The 22218-nt window shown below is 45.6% G+C and overlaps 1 protein-coding gene across 5 annotated transcripts in view; it reads left to right on the top strand.

The window, feature by feature from the left end:
• LOC306913450 (rho GTPase-activating protein 21-B-like) overlaps positions 1-22218 on the top strand; it is a 124862-nt gene that overhangs the window by 82638 nt on the left and 20006 nt on the right. For 2 of the 5 annotated variants that reach the window (XM_079490105.1, XM_079490108.1), the window contains 6 exons: positions 2107-2130; positions 7490-8491; positions 8913-9969; positions 18302-18451; positions 19332-19428; positions 21277-21316. In XM_079490105.1, the coding sequence (XP_079346231.1) occupies positions 2107-2130; positions 7490-8491; positions 8913-9969; positions 18302-18451; positions 19332-19428; positions 21277-21316 (2370 nt within the window). The remainder of the gene's footprint in view (positions 1-2106; positions 2131-7489; positions 8492-8912; positions 9970-18301; positions 18452-19331; positions 19429-21276; positions 21317-22218) is intronic. The other 3 variants (XM_079490106.1, XM_079490109.1, XM_079490107.1) reach the window with 2 other exon arrangements.

The following is a 22218-nucleotide window of genomic DNA, read 5'->3' as shown; positions in this document are numbered from 1 at the left end:
GCTTTGGTTGCATTGTGTGTGATAGTGTTGGGTCTTCAAGGTCTGCGGCCACTACAGACTGATAACACGCGCTCCAGTGAGTCACCCACAGCTGTTGACCTCCCTAAACGTCTTTCTAGGAATAAGTAGGCTCGAGTCAAAGCCCCCCCCACCCCCCCGCACGCCTCTGCAACGCTAAATTCCTCCCATAGCTAGACAACTAGGCCACAGCGCGCCAAAAAGCCACAGCGCGTTGCTTTTGGCGTTTCGTAATGTGTCTGATCTGAACACCCACGACAACAAGGAGGCCTAAAGAAGCAGTTCACTGTTTTCTTCACGAGGAAAAGTCTTAATTATCTTTTTATCAGCCATTGATTTATTACCAGTAAAGCAGTTCTTTGGTTCAGGAGACAAACTGCCATTAGTCTGTCGTTGCATGTCGAGTGCCGCGATTTATACTTGATGAGGTCGTGCACCAAAAACAGCAGATCTACAAGCTGATCAACGTGTCGCAGCGCGGCACGTCGTAGATCTCGTAGATCTGCTGCTTTCTGTGTGTTCTGGTGAGAAATTAACCCATTTTGATCAGATTTCTGAAAAAGCTATGTTTCTATGTCAGTCGTTCTTCGATTTTTCAAAAATAGCAGACCTACAAGCTCGTAGCGCGCCACTCGGTGGCGCGCTATGAGCTTGTAGATCTGCTATTTTTCAATAGCTAAAGCATAACATAATGCTAACACCAAAAGGGGTTCCCGCCCAAAATGGGTTAACTATAAATCAGGTTTACAAAAAGTAACGAGATGAAACAAAGAGAGGTCTCTCGTCTCTCTCTCTGTGCACGTTGTGTCCACCATGGTTACCTGATGACCGCTGTAGCTGTGAATAAACAACCATCATGAATAACACTCATCATCACCACCACCATTGTCTGAAGACATCTCTATTCCTCCTAGAAAAACAGCTGTAGCACTGAACGCTGCATGCCCTGTTGATGCTTACTATTTCTCCCTGTCTCTCTCACTCACACTCTCTCTCTCTCTCTCTCCCTCTGTTTGACCTTCACCGTTTTGAAGCGGTGATGCGTGAAGGAGCGGTGGAAGGCAACATGAGGGATGCTCCGTGCATACTGTGCATTGACGATACATGTATCATCCATCAGAGAGAGAGAGAGTGTACTTTCTACTGCCGCAGAGTTCATTATGACTAGGTTTAAATGCAGCTGGACGGGAGGCACTGCACGGATGCAAATGTGGCATTTTGCATACTTAGCATTGCAGCTGAGGTGTCTGTGTGTGTGCGTGTGCATGTGCATTTGCGTGCCGTCACTGAGCCTTTCCGCTTCCAGAGGGAGAACAGCTGCAGTCAGCTGATATCTCTCATGTTGTTTACTTGAAAGCGAGTGTGGGAGAGGAGGAATAGTGGAAGCATGCTAGCAGAACAGATTCTACAGATGACTAAGGAGAGAAAGGGAGGGGAGTGAGAGAAGAGTGAACGGTAAGTGGAGCATCTGCTGACGGAATTCCATAGAAACCAGGGAGAGGAGGAGGAGGAGGAGGAGGGGAATGAGGATGATGAGAAGGCATGATTGACAGCTAGAGTGAAGAACAAAGTGCTGAGTGAGTCATCGTAAGCGAGAGCGAAAAAAAGACGCATGAAGGAAGACCAGGGTGATGAGATGAGAGAGAGAGTGCATGAAAAGACAGATAGACAGTTAGTAGGCTGATGCTAGTGGTACTGTTGGACAACGCAGGGACAGCGGGACAACTTCAGGCCTGACGGGACAGGTTGCCGTGTCCCCAGTGCCGTGCGCCTCCTATCTCGTCTTCTCTTCTTCCTCTTCTCCTCGCTGCGTGCCTCGTGCCTCCTCCATCCAACGCCTCCGTCCAGATAGTTTCACACGCAGCGCGCGGCAGGCATGCAGTATTTTTAGATCCTGGCTGAACGCGTAGAGAAGATGCCTCCTCCGGCGCCGGTCGCTGTGACCTCTTCCTCTGCCGTCGGTGTGCTGGTGATGCCTCTGGTTTCTGTTTCTCTCTCTGTCGCTCTTACGCTCACCTTTCTCTCTCTTTCTGTGTGTTTTTTTCCCTCCGCCTTGCCTCTCTCCGCCCTGCGCGCGGCGGACCACAGTTTTCCAGGGATATCACTGCTCTGGTAAGGAGGGACATCTCCCTATACTAACTTAACTCAACACCAGGTCTCGTCTTGTTCGTCCTGTCGAACCTTTCATCGTGTCTGACCCTAAAGGCCTATTCATGCTCCAGTTTAGGTGATAAGGTGCTCCACCGGAAACTACAACATGACGTCACGCCGTGGTTGTACGCGACTCACCGCTCACCCAAACACATCTCTCTGTTTTTTACTAACCACCGTTTCGGTGGTCACCTTTATCACCTCAAACTGTAGTATGAATAGGCCTAAATCCATCCACCCACCCACCCTATAGCTGACCCTAATGCAACCGTAGCACACCGTCAAATCCAGAGTGTTGTTAACCGTCTAATCCAGATTGTTTTATACTTGGTCGTACAGAAGTACCATGAAGTGTCACACAGTGGAAGCTTGTGCATCGGCTATCTAATAAGAGCACTGAAGTATGGCGTCACTACCGCTAGAGGGCGCAACAGGGACCACCACCCTGACTAAGAATCAACCTGGGGACCACTGTTGTGTTGGGTTGGGGGATATGGGTGTGATGTGGGGGGAAAAATCTTGAAATGAAATATTGACAAGCCCTTAACAGTCATTATTTAACTGAGGTATGCTAGTGGTCCAGAGTTCAGATAACCACTGATCTATTCCTATCAAATGGTTGTCCTTATTCTGTTCTCTTAACCTTCCATATGATTAAACTCATGTTAACTGATTCATTGCAACTTATGTATGAGCAAGCAGACACAGATTGATGATATGGACACATGTCCTAATTATGGTGACTCAACCAGTCAATGTCCTTTACACTTTAACTTGAAATTCAAGAGAGAGAGAGAGAGAGAGAAAAATATATAAATAATAAGATAAGTCATGACATTCTGACTGGCCTGTGGCATAGGGCAATCTCTAGATCTCTCGATCTCGTCATAAATATGAACTGTTTTCCAAAAATAAACAAGTCAGCCAGGTGATTTTGGAATATGGATATGAAGCATCATCTATAACCTCACGTCACCAGACTTTCCACCTCGGACCCAGAGGTTGTGGAAGTAACATCAGGACAACAACAATAATAATAATAATAATACCACAATATAAATCAATCAAAACTAATTAAAAGCAATGCTAAAAAGGTATGTCTTAAGATTTCTCTTAAAATTTTAAAGTGGTTAAAGGGAATCTCCAGATGTTTGCTGCCTTCACGTCAGCCCCTAAAACCCCAATAATAATAATAATAATATGCACGTCCCCCTACTCCCCTCCCCGTAACAGAATACCTCCCATAACCATGTACTGTATGTATACTGTATGTATAATCCATGTACTCGTTGCTGTCAGGCAGAAACCTTGTATCTCCACATTTCTACTTCTTTTTTAACGTTTTTTTTCCTGTAAAAACACCCTCTTTCATAATTCAAGAGTGTGGCAGAAAAGTGACATACATGGTTTCCACCCGGCAATAATTATGCACAGTACCTTCCCCTGAGAGAGAATAACCATACAACCACTCATTGTAGTGTACTTGTGGAAAAGGTTCTGCACAGAATATACTGGTAGGTGTATATTCTCTGCTTCAAGCAGACCCCCGAGCGCTGCATTTATTGATTGAATACTTTATCGGTCAGTAATGTAAACAGCACAGTGGTACAGTAAGACATAACGGGCCATTACCCCCTTATACCCTTATTTATTTTCCATTTTTTACTATTTTGAAAAAACAAAGAAAATAGTTCAACTATTTTGAGCTTGTTTTAAAAGGACTAAGAACTATTTTAAAAGGTTTTTCAAAATATAAAAATGGCAAATAAGTTTAAGGATAAGGGCTAAGGGGTGGTGCAAGATATAGCCCTAAGGCTAAAAAGATAACACCCCCCCCCCCCCCCCCCCCCCCCCCAAAAAAAAAACTGCACTTCGTGGCATGTTTCTATAGCTAAGGAAGTTGGCTTTCGATGTGTAGGCTACGTGCTTTTCCTTTTTATCTGCCTTCAGCATGATGACTTGATGCAAATCAGGGGGGGGGGAGGGGGGGGGGGGGGGGGTTGCCTGGCTGGCAGAGGGCACCACGCAGTGGTGGAAAAAGTACTCAAAGCTTTTATTTAAGTAAAGGTATCAATACTGCAATGTAGAAGTACTGATACCGCAAGTAAAGGTATGCAATTCAAAATGTACTTGAGTAAAAGTACAAAAGTATTGGCTTCAAAATGCACTTAAAGTAGCAAAAGTACAGAATACTCATTATGCAGAATGTCCCGTTTCAAGTTTTCAAATGTATAAAAAAAATATTCTGGAAAATAGCAGATCTACAAGCTCACGAGCTTGTAGATCTGCTATTTTCAAATGCCCGAAAAGTATATAGGGCTGAAGTGGTTAATGTATGTTTTTGTAATAATAATGGAAAGGAGAAGTTTTCAAAATAAATGTAATGGTCTAAAAAGTACAATATTTGTATCTGAGATGTAGTGGAGTAGAAGTGAAAGTATTGGAAAATGGACGTACAAATACCTCAATTGTACAGTACTTAATGGAAAGGAGAAGTTTTCAAATAAATGTAATGGTCTAAAAAGTACAATATTTGTATCTGATATGTAGTGGAGTAGAAGTGAAAGTATTGGAAAATGGACGTACAAATACCTCAATTGTACAGTACTTAAGTAAATGTACTCGGTTACTTTAAGAGACCACTGCTCTGTTGCCTGGCTTGCTTGCTGCTTTTCAAGTCCATACGTAACCCGACACCTCAGGTGGAGCGCTATCGATTAAAGTCCAACACACACACACACACACACACACAAACACACACCTACTCTCTTTCACTCCCCCTTTTCATTTACCCTGACTGAGAGCTTGCATGTGGCACAATGATGGGGAAAGGCTTGCTCAGTGAAGTGATTGTATTGTCATATGGTGGGGAATGTTTAGTTACCGTATTTTAGTTTAGTTATTATTATTATTATTTTTTGTACTTTTGTATTGGATTGAGTTTTGATGAGGGCACAGCTGACATACAAGATAGCTGACTTGTTTTTTGGGAGTAATGCTGACAGAGTTATGAGGGACAGAGATACATGTCCCAAAGCCTCCGTCTCTTCCTCATGCCTACGGTTCTTCTCCTCAAAGGTGGGTAAGACCCTTAAGCTTTTAACCCATTTAGGCCTGACGTCGGAATTTAAAAAATGTCTTCCTGACAGTTTTCTGAAATACCTATGTTTCTGTATCAGTGGTGCTCAATATTTCATGTCAAGGACCCCAGAAATTATATGTAATTGGCCACCGACCCCCATCTGAGAATATGTTGTTCCAGGGACCCCCCAGAAGCAAAGATTTGAGTTAAAAAACGTTTGCTCTGAAATAATATATATTCAAAGATATGTGCCACATTTTCACGAAATATCAGACCTACAAGCTGCGCTACGAGCTTGTAGATCTGCTATTTTTCAATAGCTAAAGTATAACATAATGCTTTAAAACACCATCAGGGGTTCCCGCCCAGAATGGGTTAAAGCTCCCACGGTTTTATTCGGGACATGGCAGCCTGCCATCACGTCTTTTCCCTAATTTCACAACAGATGCCAAGGCATCTGTTGCTTTGTTTTCTTTTTTCTTTCCCCTTTTTTTTTCTCGGTCCGTTTAGATTTGGCTTGGTTTGCGCGCCATGACCCCGTATCCAGTATCACGCTCTAAGAGAGAGAGAGTTGAGAAACTGTCAAAAGAGGAATGTTTGCTTTGGAGCAGTCTGCGGGGGCGTGTTATCTTTATTTTTGTTTCAGCGTTGTTCTCTGCTCCGTTTTTTTGTTTTGTTTTTATGATCGGCATCCAGTTGCCCCATCCGTCACTTCAACAGATCTTCTAGTCAGTTCAGTGACAGTGTGATTGCCTTCCTGATGAGATAACCTAATCATTTAACACACAGAGGCTCTGATCAGCTACTGTCCACTTTGAGCTACACTTATTATATTATAGTTTTGACATAATTCATTTAGTTTTCTTCTTCTTTTTTTCAGTTTGGTGTTTGAATTGTAGATATGTAGTTTTATGAGTGCATACTGTACGTGGTGGCAGTTTTCTTCTTTAGCTAGAAAAACTAAATCTAGTCAATAGTTTGTTTTTCAGGTGTTATGAGGAAAGCCTTGATTTATTAGAAGCTGAAAAGGGCAGATGAAAGAATGCATGACGATTTTGTATTACTTTAGTTTTCTTTTTTATTTGACTTAACACCCCCTACCACAAATTTAAGACTGACCCCTCCACGAATAGGCCTCGTTGTCCTGAACCCTTATCTATCATTTATATATTATGGATCAATAGTGTGGACTTAGACTGTTATTCGTCTGTGGTACTCAGTTAACTATGATAACCCTGCTTTGAGTTTGAATGTTTGTTAACTTTACAGCAGTCAGGGGTCATATAATGTGCACTAGTGTATACATATAGCAGTCAGGGGTCATATAATGTGCACTAGTGTATACATATAGCAGTCAGGGGTCATATAATGTGCACTAGTGTATACATATAGCAGTCAGGGGTCATATAATGTGCACTAGTGTATACATATAGCAGCCAGGGGTCATATAATGTGCACTAGTGTATACATATAGCAGCCAGGGGTCATATAATGTGCACTAGTGTATACATATAGCTGTCAGGGGTCATATAATGTGCACTAGTGTATACTATACATATAGCAGTCAGGGGTCATATAATGTGCACTAGTGTATACTATACATATAGCAGTCAGGGGTCATATAATGTGCACTAGTGTATACATATAGCAGTCAGGGGTCATATAATGTGCACTAGTGTATACATATAGCAGTCAGGGGTCATATAATGTGCACTAGTGTATACATATAGCAGCCAGGGGTCATATAATGTGCACTAGTGTATACATATAGCAGCCAGGGGTCATCGCCATGCTGGCTTGTGGTGGACACGGACACACAAAATGAGTGGACAATATATATAATCAGAAACACATAAAGAGCTAGCCCAGAATGACCACAACAGGTCTGTAACAGGTCCAACACTATTCTTTTTTGAGGGGCGCCAGCCCCTCCTATACACAGGTTTAATGTTTGTCATTAGTTCAATGTTTGTTTTGTAAACGCCCATGACAATGAAGGGAAAATTCACGTCATAATGTACCTCATTACGTCATATATTGTCTCTTTATTGTTAATGGCGTTTAATGTTTGTGTTGGCACCGTTTGTTTTACATCACCATTACATCACCTAATCAACATGAGTTAGAAAAGTAACAGTTTTGGACATGCGTATGAGGTTTCAGCCTGACAGAGACGACGTAATCTAAGTCAACACCCCAGCCCTGATGACGTCATCATTTCCCTTCATGTCTCCGCAGGCCTATTCCCAGGATGCGTACCTCAAAGGGAACGACGCGTACAGCGGCAACGCCCGGAACATCCCCGAGCCCCCTCCCATATGCTACCCTCGGCTAGAGGTCAAGGTTACGGGCGTGGCCCAGGAATCCGAGCCGACCGCCACCACGGACCCCCTCCAGGGCACGTCGTCTCAGGGGGGGTCCGGGAGACGAGGGGGGGCGGCGGACACGCCGGGGTACAGCACGGAGACCCCAGTCCCACCGTCTCCCCCCGCCGCTCCGCCACAGCAGCAGCAGCAGGCGTCCCGGACGCAGGCGCAGGTGGTGCGAGGCGCGTGCAACGACGGCGCAATAAGGACAGCGGTGGCGGTGGCGGCGTCCCCTGGTGACCCGGTGGAGCGGGGGTCCCGCACGGCTCGGGCCGGACCCAGCCACAGGACAGAGGAGAACCGGTACGTCCCCCCGCCGCCCGCGCCCCCCTCCCCAGACGCCGGCAGAGCCAGGCCCCTCGTAACCTCAGCACTTCCCTCCGGGGGGTCCGGGCCGCAGCCGCAGCAGTACGCCCCTCCCCTCGCCACAGACCCCCCGGCCTTCCCCTCGCCCTCCAGGCCCGCCCCCCCGATCTACGCAGACACTTTACCGGCGCCCGTGCGAGCCACCTTCACGCCCCTGGCCTCCGTCGGCGCCGTTTCTCCCGCCCTCTCTCCCGCCCTCTCTCCCGCCCCCTCGCCCTCCAACGCCGGCCCCCGCTACTCGCCCTCCACCCCCTCCTCCACCCCCTCCTCCACCCCCGTGCACCAGGTCATCGACTGGCGGAACTACACCACCTACAAGGACTACGTGGATGCCCGGCGGCCGCACAGCTACGGCTCCCGCACCATCCTGGAGCGCCTGGACAGCCTCCGAGCTGCCGCCGCCGGCAGCGGCTCCGCCTACTCCCTGCAAGCCACGCCCCCTCCTACTCCACCTCCATCGTCATCATCCGGCTCGGCGGACCAGAGAAGGTCGGCGTTAAGCTCCCAGGTACAGTAGGCCTGTCGTAATGATTACGTAATAGTTGTCTTATCGCAATTGTTCTGTCATAATCCTTCTCACCATTCATTCTTTCATTTTCTTTCCATACTTTCATACTTTTCATGAAAAAGCAGAAATCTACAGGCTTATAACGCATCACTTTGTGCCGCGTTGTAAGCTTGTAGATCCGCTGTTTTCCTTTGCCTTTTTTACGTATAAAACAATTAATATGTCAGTAATTTCTTATTATTTCAGTAATTCGTCATACTGCATCTGCTCTGTGCAATTTTTGATTACCAGGCAAGCAGAAATGTATTATTTTTTCATATGTTCCAATGTCCAATGCCAAAAAAATCACAATCAAATCGTTAATCGCAATTATTTGTGTGGAAATTAATCGTCAACTCAAAATGTGTAAACCTACTCCCAGACGAGACGGAGGAGTGCGTCGCACGACCGATGCCGCACGACGGCGGTGGGATGCCAGCCGGGGGCGCCGTTACGCAGCGTTTCCCAGGAGAGGCTCGGTAGCGGCGACGGCGTGGCGGAGAGGGGGGCGGCATCGACCACTAGGAACTGGCCCCGGAGCGCTTCCCAGGACGCGCTGCTGTCATCCCCTTCTTCCTCCCCCGCGGGTGTGGTCGCCGAACCCCGGGCACACTCCTGCGACTACCTGGGGAGGCTGCAGCCCGGCGGTGGGTCGTCGGTGGTGGTGACCTTCGGGGACGGAAGGGCAGGGTACGACCGGACACGAGCAGAGGACAGGCTCCTGCCTGGCCGGGGGGGAGGGGGAGAGGAGGTCCGAGACGGAGGGGTGGTGCCTCACAGGACCCTCCCGTCTGGCGCCTCCTCCCTTCCAGCGTTCACCAAAGGTACGACAGATCCTGCTCTCGTCGGCAGGCCCTCGCGTCTGCCCGTCAAACACTCCCTCTCGGACGCGTCATCGTCGGCCCCCCTCCTCCTCCTCGGAGACCAAAGAGCCGCCGCCGCCTCCTCCCCCCTGACGGCGAACCACCTGGGCTACCCCTCCCCCCTGCAGCACCTGCAGCTCCGCGCGCGAGCCGACAGTCTGCGGCTGGAGAGCTGGCAGCGGGAGCAGCAGCAGCAGCGGGCCGGGGCGGGGCTCTCCGCCCGCTCCGCCTCCTGCTCGGGGGGAGCGTCGTCCTCCAAGCTTCAGAGGCAGACGCGCGTCGTCAGCGAGGCCGTGGACGGCGCGGCGGCGGTGGTGCTGAGGAGGGACAAGAGCAGCTCGGGCGGAGCGCTCCCCATCCGCCACCCGTCCTACATCCTGGCCATCCACGACCAGCAGCACCACGAGAGCCCCGAGGTGCGCTCGCTGTCCACACCAGCGCTGCTGACCAACGCCGACCTGGCGGGGGAGGAGGGAGGCGGGTGGTCTCCCGCCAGACGTCTGGGAGACGCCACGTGTCGCCACGCCTCGGACTCCAACCACCTGGACGACTCCCTGGACTCCATCCCTTTCATAGGTAAGATGGAGTTTTAATAATGATGATAACTTTACAATGATGTTGCGTCTCACAATGTAAATGTGAAGTACAGTAAGGGCAGCTTATTATGGAGACTGTAAGTATAGTAAGTAAGTAAGTCAGAGAGGCTTAATGTCTGTATCAGCCAGGGTGTGGGAGTCTATCCCCGTCTCAATGCGCTAGACCTCTGGGAGATGGATTGCTGAGGTGGAGCGCAACACCTACCATCAGCTCCCAGTACTTACAACACCTACCATCAGCTCCCAGTACTTACCGCACGACTTCAAGCCGTGCTCCTGCTACGCTGAGTTGGTGGTGCCCGGGATCGAACCCATGACCTTGCGGTACCGACTGAGCTACCCGGACACAAATCGACTGATCCACACGGACACAAACTGAGACTTTAATTAAGTGCTTTACACTCGATTGATTAAGCCTAATTCATTCAGATTTTCCAAAAGAGAAAGCTTAAAAGTGTCCACACATACATAATACTCCTCTGGAGGTACTGTAAAAGTCACTATGTGTTGCATACACATTATTACTGTGCAGGAGGATGCTAAACGCACACCAGTCTTAGTAGTGGTGCCAGCTCACATTATTAAACAATAAATCAATCAAGTAAAAACATTTTTTATACTATTTCAACTCATTTTGTTAGGGACTGGATGGATAATTGTGACAGGCCGATGTCATAACTGTCGCTCGCCTCAGCTCAGCTCACTGTTGTGGCTCCCCCTCTCGCAACCTTAGTTAACCCTCACCACACGTTACCATGGCAACGACAAAGGCAGGGAAGCCTATGGGCGAAAAAAGTGTCATGTGAGAATGACTTGATGTACCTCTAGTGGTGGAAAAAGTACTCCAAAGGTTTTACTTAAGTAAAAGTATCAATATTGCAATATTAACATACTTTGTTACAAGTAAAAGTCCAAAAGTATTGCCATCAAAATCTACTTAAAGTAACAAAAGTAAAAGTACTTATTATGCGGAAATTTGCAAATGTATTAAAAATCTTTAGGAAATAGCAGATCTACAAACCCACATGTGTCTCATCGCGACACATTGTGAGCTTGTAGATCTGCTATTTTCAAATGTGCGAAATGTATAGGGATGAAGTTGTCAATGTATGTTTCGGAATAATAATCAAAATCTACGGTAACTAGTAAGTAAGTATTCAAAAATATTTTAGTGGAGTACAATATTTGGATCCGAGATGTAGTGGAGTAGAAGTAAACGTATTGGAAATTGGAAATAATAGTAAAGTACAAATACCTCAAAATTGTGCTTAAGTACGGTGCTTAAGTAAATGCACGTAGTTACAGTACATGATGAGACGTAGGATGACTGAATAGATTTACAGGTTCACTGTTCACTGTGTGTCTTTTCCGTCGGCTTGAAGGGCTTTCTATTTTAAAAGGAGTTTCAGATGCTCTATTTAACCACCAGAGGAGAAAAGAGCCACTGTCATTGAGAAGGAAGAGGTGTGTGTGCGTGTGCGTGTGCGTGTGCGTGTGCGTGTGTGTGTGTGTGTGTGTGTGTGTGTGTGTGTGTGTGTGTGAAATCTAACTGTCCAAGTAAGGTCTACAGTACTACAGTATGTAAGGGAAACCCTGCTACCACACATAGAGCCATATTTATGAAATCATGTTTTCTACGCGTTAGTCTTATCAAGAATAAAGACCTACTGTTAACCTACTTAAAGGACCACTTCACCACTTTTCAACATCTCTTCATATAATTGGTCCTCACTAATGTTCATGATAAAACACAACCATTTTGCCCTACTCAGTCTGTGTCTCATAGGAGGGCTTTGGGCAGTTCGGACACCCGTCCACCAGTGACATCATCATTAGGCAGATTTTTTTTTAAACAAGATTTGTTTTAAAATATATTTAGATTTTTATTATCGTGAGAACGATGGCTTCAACTTTTGCATTGCAACTTTTTAGGAAAAGAAAGCCTGCCGTTTCTATTAGCTTGGATTCACCATCGACGGGTTTCTGAACTGCCCACAGCCTTCCTATGAGACACAGACTGAGTAGGACATTTTTTTGGTATTTTATAATGAACATTAGTTAGGACCAATTATAGGAAGAGAAGTTGAAAAGTGGTGAAGTGGTCCTTTAACTAGTTAACCTACTGTTGATTGGTCCTGCTGATATCTCCCCTCCAATTATTATTTTATATTATTATTATTATTTTTTACACATGGCACTAGAGGAGAGAATAAATTGTCACCTGATTTCCATAGTCACATGGTTTTAAAGGAGGAGGAGAGACCAGCACATCGCCACTTGCTGGTTCAAGAGGTTTATTTTGATAAGAGTCGTAGCAACATTTCGGCCTTTCGGCCTTCTTATGCCTGAAGAAGGCCGAAAGGCCGAAACGTTGCTACGACTCTTATCAAAATAAACCTCTTGAACCAGCAAGTGGCGATGTGCTGGTCTCTCCTCCTCCTTTAAAACGTTTGCTATTCTCTCAGGACCTATACCTATACTATAAAATTAAACCGGGTGTGTGGAAGTCATCTCTCGAATACATAGTCACATGGTCTCATCTCATTATTCAGATCATGTAAATGTATTGCAAAGCATATTGTTGTCATTAGTAATTAATAATAATGGTGAACTGGTTTCATTTAATGTTGTCCTTTCACAAATCTATTTCTCCCCCCCCAGCAGATCATCTAGGGTCTAGGCACAGTACTGTATGTTTGTTTGTTGGTTGATTGATTGATTGATTGATTGAATACTTTATTAGTCAGAAATGTAAACAGCATGTGAACCACAATGGAAATGGTGTATTCTATGTTTTCAATTCGTCAACATGGCATACCAAATGCATAAATGATTCATAGTATTTAATAGTAAAATAAGTGGGGGTTGAGTTGGTCTCTTCTCTGGGGGATTGTTGATGGGGGCATTGCTAGGGACTGTGGATGATGACATCATGTCACAGCGGACTGGGGATGATGACATCATGTCACAGCCGTGAGATTAGATGACAGACGAGTGTCTGTGTGACACTGAACCTCTCCCGCGAAACATATACAGGGCTTAAGTATACACGTGCACGCTCACGCACACGCACACACATAAAACACACACACACGTTTGTATTACTATACTTGTGGGGACATTTTAAGACGGTGATTTTATGAATGGGATTTTTTGATTGACATTTTTAACCGTACAGTAATCCTGAAGTTTATAAAAAAGAAATAGCGCGGCACGTTGTGTAGATCGGCTATTTTCGGTGCGCGACAATAGTGTGTGCGAGTTTAAATCGGACATGACTATATCTAAGTAGTTTTGCATCTTTGTAGCTGAAGTTGAAACTAGCTCAACTGTTTTTGTGGCTTTGTAGCTGTTGTACAAGCTACAAGCGTCTGATGTATCTTTGTATGTAAACGCAGCATTATGCTGCATTCACACCGGCAGATGCAAAGATACTTAGATACAGTCTACCATTCATTTTCAATGGAAGCCAGCGACGAGAAGCTGCAAAGCAGATCCGATATTTGGCGCTGCCGCAACACTATCCCAAACATAAATCTAATTGTAATCCTAAAACCATAACACAACCATTGTTCTTGTGAGAACCAGGAAAATGAACTTCACAACGTATTATTTCTCAAATGATACTATACCTGTAGGGACATTAAAGTATAGTAATACAACCACACACACACACACACACACACACACACTCACACTCACACTCACACACTGTACCCACTGGCCCCTTAACCCATTTAGGGCTGACCTAAAATTTTCTAAATCCTGCAGTTTTCTGAAATAAATATTTTCACGATTTTTCAAAAATAGCAGACCTACAAGCTCGTAGCGCGCCACTCGGTGGCGCGCTATGAGCTTGTAGATCTGCTATTTTTCAATAGCTAAATTATAACAATGTTTAAAACACCAAAAGGGGTTCCCGCCCAAAATGGGTTAAATGTCTCGCATGTCGCTCCGCGTTGCGCTGCGGGGGAAAACCTAAGCCCTTCCCGTTGACCTAATGCATTGTGACATCACAAAGAAATAAGAGCATTCCTGACAGTTATATCGGCCTCAATTAAATGTCATCGCACCCCCACTCCAAAAAAACAGTCAGCTATGTATTATAAGGGGCTCGGGCAGCAAAACGGGGGGGGGGGGGGGGAATGTACATATATACTGTATAGTGTAAGTCAGTGGTTCCCAAACATTTTAGCCTGTGACCCAAAAGAGGGATTTGATGTCTCCCCGCCCGGTACTCAAAGTAGCGAAAATAGCAGATCTACAAGCTCACAACGTGGTGCGAAGCGACACGTTGTGAGCTTGTAGATCGGCTATTTTCACTACTTCTTAAACATTTTTGTTTTGTAATTTATGGAATTTGCGTGTGCATGTGAAATGTCACGTCTCCACCTGTCTTTACAGCAAGCAAACTACGCTGGCATTTCTGAGGTTTGGTCTCTACTCTGGAGAAACAAAAAGTCCCCCCCCCCCCCACACACACACACGCACACACACACACACACACACACACACACAGCATATGACCAATGTGTCAGAGTGGAATGAAAACGCCTCGGATTGATTGTTTCACGTTTGCCAGGATTTAAGGTTTCCACAATTAAGAGTTAATTATTTGGCCTCTTAACGTCGTAGACTACTTACATGTGTTGTTACTGTCCGCGTGCCAGGTCGTCTGCAGGCAGGCATCCTTTTAGGACAAGCTTGAACCTGACCTTGTCCGTCACCTGTTATGTCCGCGCACAGGCGTTATATGACTTCATCGTCAGCCAATGAGAGCGGAGCTCTCGTGTCTGTCCTAGTGCCCTAGAAACTGCAGGAGAGACGGCGTGTCCTCTTGCTCTCACGTTACCACTATATTGTATACGCACAATGTGTACCACTCCTTTTCTAATTTAAGCTCTTTGACTCTCTTTTGACATTCTCACCGTAAAGTATACGCCTGTCGTCGGGGGAGAAACCTTGTATCTTCCGAGTTTCTAGTTTTCGTGAATCGAAGCCCTTCTTTCTCATACAGGAGTGTCACACAAAAGTAGTAAAAAAATGGCAGATCTGCAAGGCGACGCGAGGCGCTGTGTGCTTGTAGATCTCCTATTTTCACTATTTAAAAAAGTACTTAATTTCATTTAAAATGATGAAAAGGAAAGTTCTTCTGGACATACAAGTTTTCCACCCGACAGTGACAATTTGCACCTTAAGGGGGACGTATACTCCACTTTTAGGTGATAAGCTAACCACCGTGGTGGTGGTCAGTAAAAACAGAGAGATGTGTCAGTGAGCAGAGGTGAGCAGTGAGTCGTAGTTATCACTGTGGCTTAACAGCTCATTCCCTGCCTTTGACGTCGTGTTTTCCAAAGACGCTTCCTGCCGTTGCCGCTTTTTGGAGTTATTAATAATAATCCAGAATAGCCTCTTTTATATTTAACGTACATTAGCTTCCCTTCGCTATAGGCCACGCTCGCTTCCGCTGTGGTCGGTCAATGAAATGTTTCCCCTCCATCCACTTCCATTGTATTATATATTTATAGGCTCAGATTGATACAGAACGTCGATGTTAGGAAGGAGCTCAATAAAACATCTGCGCCATGTGCACCTTGCGGTTACAATATTAACGCTTCTGATGAAAGTATCGAGTGGCAGATCCGTAATGGCCGATAACTATTTCTGGGTTTTCCCCAACCACCTAAAACTGGAGTATGCATTGATGACAAATTGAAAGTCTTTCCACAGGCACCGGCAGTGTACTTACTCAACGCTTCCCAGCAAAGGGGAATGTTTGTTTACCCCGGCCATGCATGATGCATCATGCAGTACTGGCTTCCATTGGTCTGTAACCAACAAACATTGTATTGTTCTGCATGCTTTGTTGGAGGTCGGCGCCCGTCTCAAAAACTGATATATCCCCCTTCCTTCCCGCAAAACCAACGCGTGTGTCCAACACCAATGGTTTGTTTTCACAGATTTATATGAGATAAACGCAAACGATTAAATGAACTGGACAGCAAGCTGCCTTGCTTGGCAGAAACTATGAGCACTGCAGTGTAATGGGGAATGAACTGTGTTGTGTGTGCGTGCGTGCCTGTGTGCGGCATCAGATGTTTTGTATTAAGTTGTGCCATTGAATCTACTGAGAAAGACTTTGCCTCAGCACTTTTGGCACTGGGAGGATTTATTTTTTAGGTTTAGGTTTTAGGTTTTTTTTTTTAACTAAATCAAAACTGAGATATGATCACTAAAACTATGACTAAATATATTGACAATTTCATCAACAAATAAAAACTAAATGAAAATGATAAGGAGGCATTTTATGCTTGGTTTTGTGCGGGTGTCACTCTATACGAAAATAGCAGATCTACAAGATCACAATCATGCACCACAGACGTGCTGTGAGCTTATAGATCGGCCTTTTTCGGCACACAGCTAACTAAGGGCATTACGACTCCATCAAGGCCCGCCAACGTACACCTTAGTGCTTAGTCGACTAAATCAACTGTACATTTACATCTTACGACATTTACTCAACTGCAGCTAGACTAAAATAACATTCTAGACGTCCTAGAATGTGACTAAGTTTGATGTCAAAATCTAATATGTCTGCTTCAGTGTGAGATCACTGCGTGTGTGGTGCAAGGATATGTCTGCTTCAGTGTGAGATCACTGCGTGTGTGGTGCAAGGATATGTCTGCTTCAGTGTGAGATCACTGCGTGTGTGGTGCAAGGATATGAACAGTGTGAGATCAGTGCGTGTGCGGTGCAAGGATATGAACAGTGTGAGATCAGTGCGTGTGCGGTGCAAGGATATGAACAGTGTGAGATCAGTGCGTGTGCGGTGCAAGGATATGAACAGTGTGAGATCAGTGCGTGTGCGGTGCAAGGATATGAACAGTGGTGGAAAGTACATTTACTTACGGTACTGTACTCGAGTACAATGTTGAAGTATTTGTATTTGTACTATTTCCAATTTCCAATACTTTTTAACTCTACTCCACAAAATCTCGGATTCCACATTTATTTAAAAACTTTAGTTACTTTGTTGATTTTCATTAGTATATAAATTAACCACTTCAGCCCTATATGCATTTCGGCCATTTGAAAATAGCAGATCTACAAGCTCACAATGTGATGCAGAGGTCGTTTATTGCGTCCCTTAACTATAAACTGCAGTTTGGGATGCAAAATGCACCCTATTTTAATCTCTGGGATATGAAGAGTGACCTGCTCCTGGCATGCATTGCAGACACTGCAGTGTGTCAGGATTAGTCACCATACACACTAACAGTATAATGGCCCATTACCTGGCTGTATTTCATTCCTCATTTGTTTTTAGGGCTTGCCATCCTCTTGATAATGTGTGATATGATATCAGAGGCAGTGACGCACCGCTTATGCAATGTAATGTCTCTCTCTCTCTCTCTGTGTGTGTGTGTGTGTGTGTGTGTGTGTGTGTGTGTGTGTGTGTGTGTGTGTGTGTGTGTGTGTGTGTGTGTGTGTGTGTGTGTGTGTGTGTGTGTGTGTGTGCGCGCGCTGTACATACACAGTACTTGGCCACCTGCCGCGGTAGCCTCCCTGGCGATGTGCTTTTTTTGTTTAATCAACATACATAACTGCAATTGCCCTACAGTACAGTACAAGCCTCAGTTCAATCGTGTGTGCTTATCTATTCTTAATGTTCTGTTGCTGTCTGAGTGCACGGCGGAATTTGTGTTTGAACAGAGATAACAGAGTAGAAAGGACCATAGTGTCACCACTCTGTCGCCAATGCGTTAACATGATGGGCACAGGTGAAAACATCACTGTATGCTCAACTTGTGTGTTCAATTATCATCTCAGTTTGACTTCTAAATCCTGACAGTTTGCTGTTTTTTGTAACTATTTCATGTCAAGGACCCCCAGAATTATCTGTAATTGGCCGCAGAACCCCCCCCCCCCCCCCCCCCCCTCTGACAATTTTTTGTTCCAGGGACAGCCCAGCAGCAAAGATTTGAGTTCAAAACGTTTGCTGTGAATTGTGAATTGCAGGTGATTCTTTTTCTAAGTGCTGGAGTTTGGAAGTGCTCGTTAGATATCACTCAACTGCCCTGTGTACCACCTGTTTTGAATTAGCACATAATGCAAGAGGCAGCAGGACATTGCTTTACTGAAAACGAGTGCTTCCAAACTCTGATGGAAACATGGCTGCAGTCTGCATATGGAGAATGGGCATAGCCCATTCATCCCCATATGTTTGTGTAGATCAGTGGAGCTCCCTCTGGTGGTGTGCCCGTGTTGGCATTATACTCATGTCTGCAACGTGTGTGTTTGTCCCTCCCCAGACGAGCCGTCCAGTAGTCCCAGCATGGACCTGGACAGCACACACATTCCTGCATCAGCCTTGATATGTGGAACTCCCTTGATCACCACCATCCCACCCAGCCCCACCTCCCCCTCGGCTCTCTTTCGGCGCCAGCTGTCGCACGACCAAGGTAACATCAGTACCATCATTTAACTATAGGTTTGACTGCTTATTATGACGATCATTTCATGGTGGCCGTTTTTCTTTATTATGTTATGTCATACTTGGGATGCAGTTGCCCATCCTCCTTAAAGGCAGAGCAAGTGATCTTTTTTGGGTTCAAACAAAACGTTTTCCGTTAAAAGGTTAATTATTGTGTTAGTAATCATTGTTATAGAGTGTTTGTTAAATAACAGGGGTCTCCCTGTCTCTCCAGCTCTTTCATGAACAGAAAATACATTTTGAGGTACTGTAGGTACAAAAATCCCAGGAGTATATTTGATTTAACTGTTTTTCATATAATTCAAAATGGTGGGAGATCTAAAGGTCAGAGGTCAAAAGTCAGAACATGAAAGTTGTTCGGCATGAGGAGACGCATATACAGTATGTATCGAAGTTTTATTCCTGATGGTCAAACGGTTCATGAGCTATGCCTGATCAAAGTTTGCATTTTCAAATGAGTGCTATAGCACCACCCTTTGGCCAATGGCTGTGGGCTTTGTGTTTTCACCGTTTGGCAAAAGGGATCAAATAATCAGATAATGTGACATGTGATGTCACTATATTACTGTTTTTTTCATTGGCACGTTTGACTGTCAAGGGTTCAGCCTCCAGGAAGAAACCCTAAATACAAAGGGAATACATCATTGTACATAAAAACGACTCCAGGGTGTCTAATGAAGTACTGTCACCTCATAGACAAAACTGTAAACTGTAAAAATTGTGGCACTCCATCTTTAAGTATCAACCAAATGGCCGCTGTCACACAGCGACCATTTGGTTGATACTTGGCCATATTATGGTCAATGGGTCCACGTCGAAATAACTGTAAACTGACCCTCTCTTAATAGATTCTCTCCGTCTCACTGAGTCAGATTCTGGAGGCAAAACGGAACGCTCCAAGTCCTACGATGAGGGTCTGGATAACTACAGGGAAGAATGCCGGGGGTGAGTTCTGAATACCGGGGTGTATTTTATAAACAAATCGTCTGTCGGGTGGAAACCTCATATGTCCAAAACTCCAAAAGATGAAAAAAATCGCATATCTACAAGCTCAAAATGTGAAGACTTGCTCCTCGTTTTGAGCTTGCAGATGCTTCGACTCCCGATCCCGACGACCTTTGCTGCGTGTCAGTCCTCATCTCTCTCCCCATTTCCTGTCAGTCTACTGTCCTATCAATGAAGGCATAAAAGCCCCAAAACAAATCTTACAAAAGAAAGCAGGGCATTAATTTACGAAAGACCTGTTGAAATATGGAGATAAGAGGTTTCTGCCCGACTGCAACGAAATTCAATTGTGTCTGACTGAATGGGAGCTTGTTGTGCCTTACTTTGCATATCCGCATATCACAGCGTCACAAAGTGTCCTGCTGCAGCCTCCTCCTCCTCCTCCTCTCATGTCTGCTGCAGCCGCCTCCTCCTCCTCTCATGTCTGCTGCAGCCGCCTCCTCCTCCTCTCATGTCTGCTGCAGCCTCCTCTCATGTCTGCTGCAGCCTCCTCCTCCTCTCATGTCTGCTGCAGCCTCCTCCTCCTCTCATGTCTGCTGCAGCCTCCTCCTCCTCTCATGTCTGCTGCAGCCTCCTCCTCCTCCTCTCATGTCTGCTGCAGCCTCCTCCTCCTCTCATGTCTGCTGCAGCCTCCTCCTCCTCTCATGTCTGCTGCAGTCTCCTCCTCCTCTCATGTCTGCTGCAGCCTCCTCTTCCTCTCATGTCTGCTGCAGCCTCCTCCTCCTCTCATGTCTGCTGCAGCCTCCTCCTCCTCTCATGTCTGCTGCAGCCTCCTCCTCCTCCTCTCATGTCTGCTGCAGCCTCCTCCTCCTCTCATGTCTGCTGCAGCATCCTCCTCCTCTCATGTCTGCTGCAGCCTCCTCCTCCTCTCATGTCTGCTGCAGCCTCCTCCTCCTCCTCTCATGTCTGCTGCAGCCTCCTCCTCTCGTGTCTGCTGCAGCCTCCTCCTCCTCCTCATGTCTGCTGCAGCCTCCTCCTCTCATGTCTGCTGCAGCCTCCTCCTCCTCCTCTCATGTCTGCTGCAGCCTCCTCCTCCTCCTCTCATGTCTGCTGCAGCATAGAGTAAGACAGAGTTACGACAACTCCGTTCACTTCATGGGGCCAGGCTCTTCTACATAGACTTCTATTGAATAGGGACAACCGGAAGTTTTCAGAATGCATTGGAGTCTATGGGCTCACACGAGTACATGAACCACGTGACCAGGCAGTTTTCTGCCCCTCAATGTCATAACTCTGTCTTACTCTATGGCTCTGGTCTGCTGCAGCCTCCTCCTCCTCCTCTCATGTCAGATGCTTTCACTCCAGCCTTAGCGCTCAGTCAGTCAGTCAGTGCTTAGTCAAGCATTGATTTAAGCAATGTTTAACGTGATTATTGCCACGACAGTGATGCGGTCAGGAACGAGACATAGTCGAGTTCCGCAAGCATGACTGAAGTGGCAATAATCACGTTAAACCACACCCTCGAGTGTAATATTGCAATTATACAACAGTTACCCTTAAAACTAAGAAAATGGCTGAAAAAACATTTTTAATGACCGATGTAGTCACTACGACCACAAATGTCCCAAGAAACTAGCTAGCCTAGCCACAGAGTTTGCTAGCGCTCTGGGAAAACAGAGCAGCTGAAAGATTTGTTTTGATTAGGTGTGGAGTGGTGCTCGTTTGATCCACGGCTAGAAGGCTGTTTCAACCAATCAGATTGCTTCCTCGAAACGACCTGTTGTATACTAAATGATAACATTTGAGTTGGAGGAGCCTGTCTAATATCTGCTTCTCTCTCCCGTCCAGGAGGTCCTTAATGCCAGAGCTTAAAGGGCTTAAAGGGAAGGTGAGTCCAGTTACGTACATCCCCATCACCCCATGGGTTTCGGGTTGGCAGCTCATTGGTTCACTACTACACTACAGAAAACAGTCTTATCCGTTGACATGGTCCCGTGTACAAAACTACTACACTACAGAAAACAGTCTTATCCGTTGACATGGTCCCGTGTACAAATTTATGCTTTTACAATGGCCTTTCTGCAAAGTCTAGCTTTATAGAGTAGGAATCATGTAATTTCCATGGCAGGCGCAGTGTGGTTAATGCCAGCTGGCCCGCTGTCTTCACTGTGTCACCCTCTTGGCTTTCTCTGGATGGAAAACCTTTACTATCTTTTTGAACAAAGAGACTAACTGTGCCTGTTTTGTTGCTGTGGCATACACACTGCAAATTCCTTTGTGAAGATTTATATGGGGAGAATGTTTCACAAAATATATTGGACAGCTTTTGCAGGTGTTGTGAAACCTGTCCATTTGCAGGCCTTTGCTTGACCTACATAATGCCTTGGCAACGGCTCCACAAACTCCTCAGTTTCTCTCAGAAATGCCTCAGCACATAAATAAAAAATACTGGCACAAAACGACCATTTATACTTTGGCATTTGTACTGACCCATGGATAATTGATCAGCTTTAGGGATGTATTTGAGCTGTCATTTATTAGCGCAATATATGTTATGAATCAGGGTCTATAGACGGGGCAGATTGCGGGTGTCCTTGGAGTCCACAACTAAATGTGTTAATACAGCATCACAATCTTGTTAACCCCTTTATCCATGTTTGATACAGTATGTTGGCTATTCAAAAATAGCAGATATGCAAGCGTGTACATCTGCTATTTTTGAGGTAGGGTTATGATGTCACTAAAGTGGTGGTATTTCGATTGGGCCTTTTGACTCAAAGGCTTTCAGCT

Source organism: Electrona antarctica, assembly GCF_951216825.1.
Source record: "Electrona antarctica genome assembly, chromosome: 20".
Taxonomy (NCBI): Eukaryota; Metazoa; Chordata; class Actinopteri; order Myctophiformes; family Myctophidae; genus Electrona; species Electrona antarctica.
The sequence above is the reverse complement of the archived record's forward strand: the minus strand, read 5'-3'. Positions and strand labels throughout refer to the sequence as shown.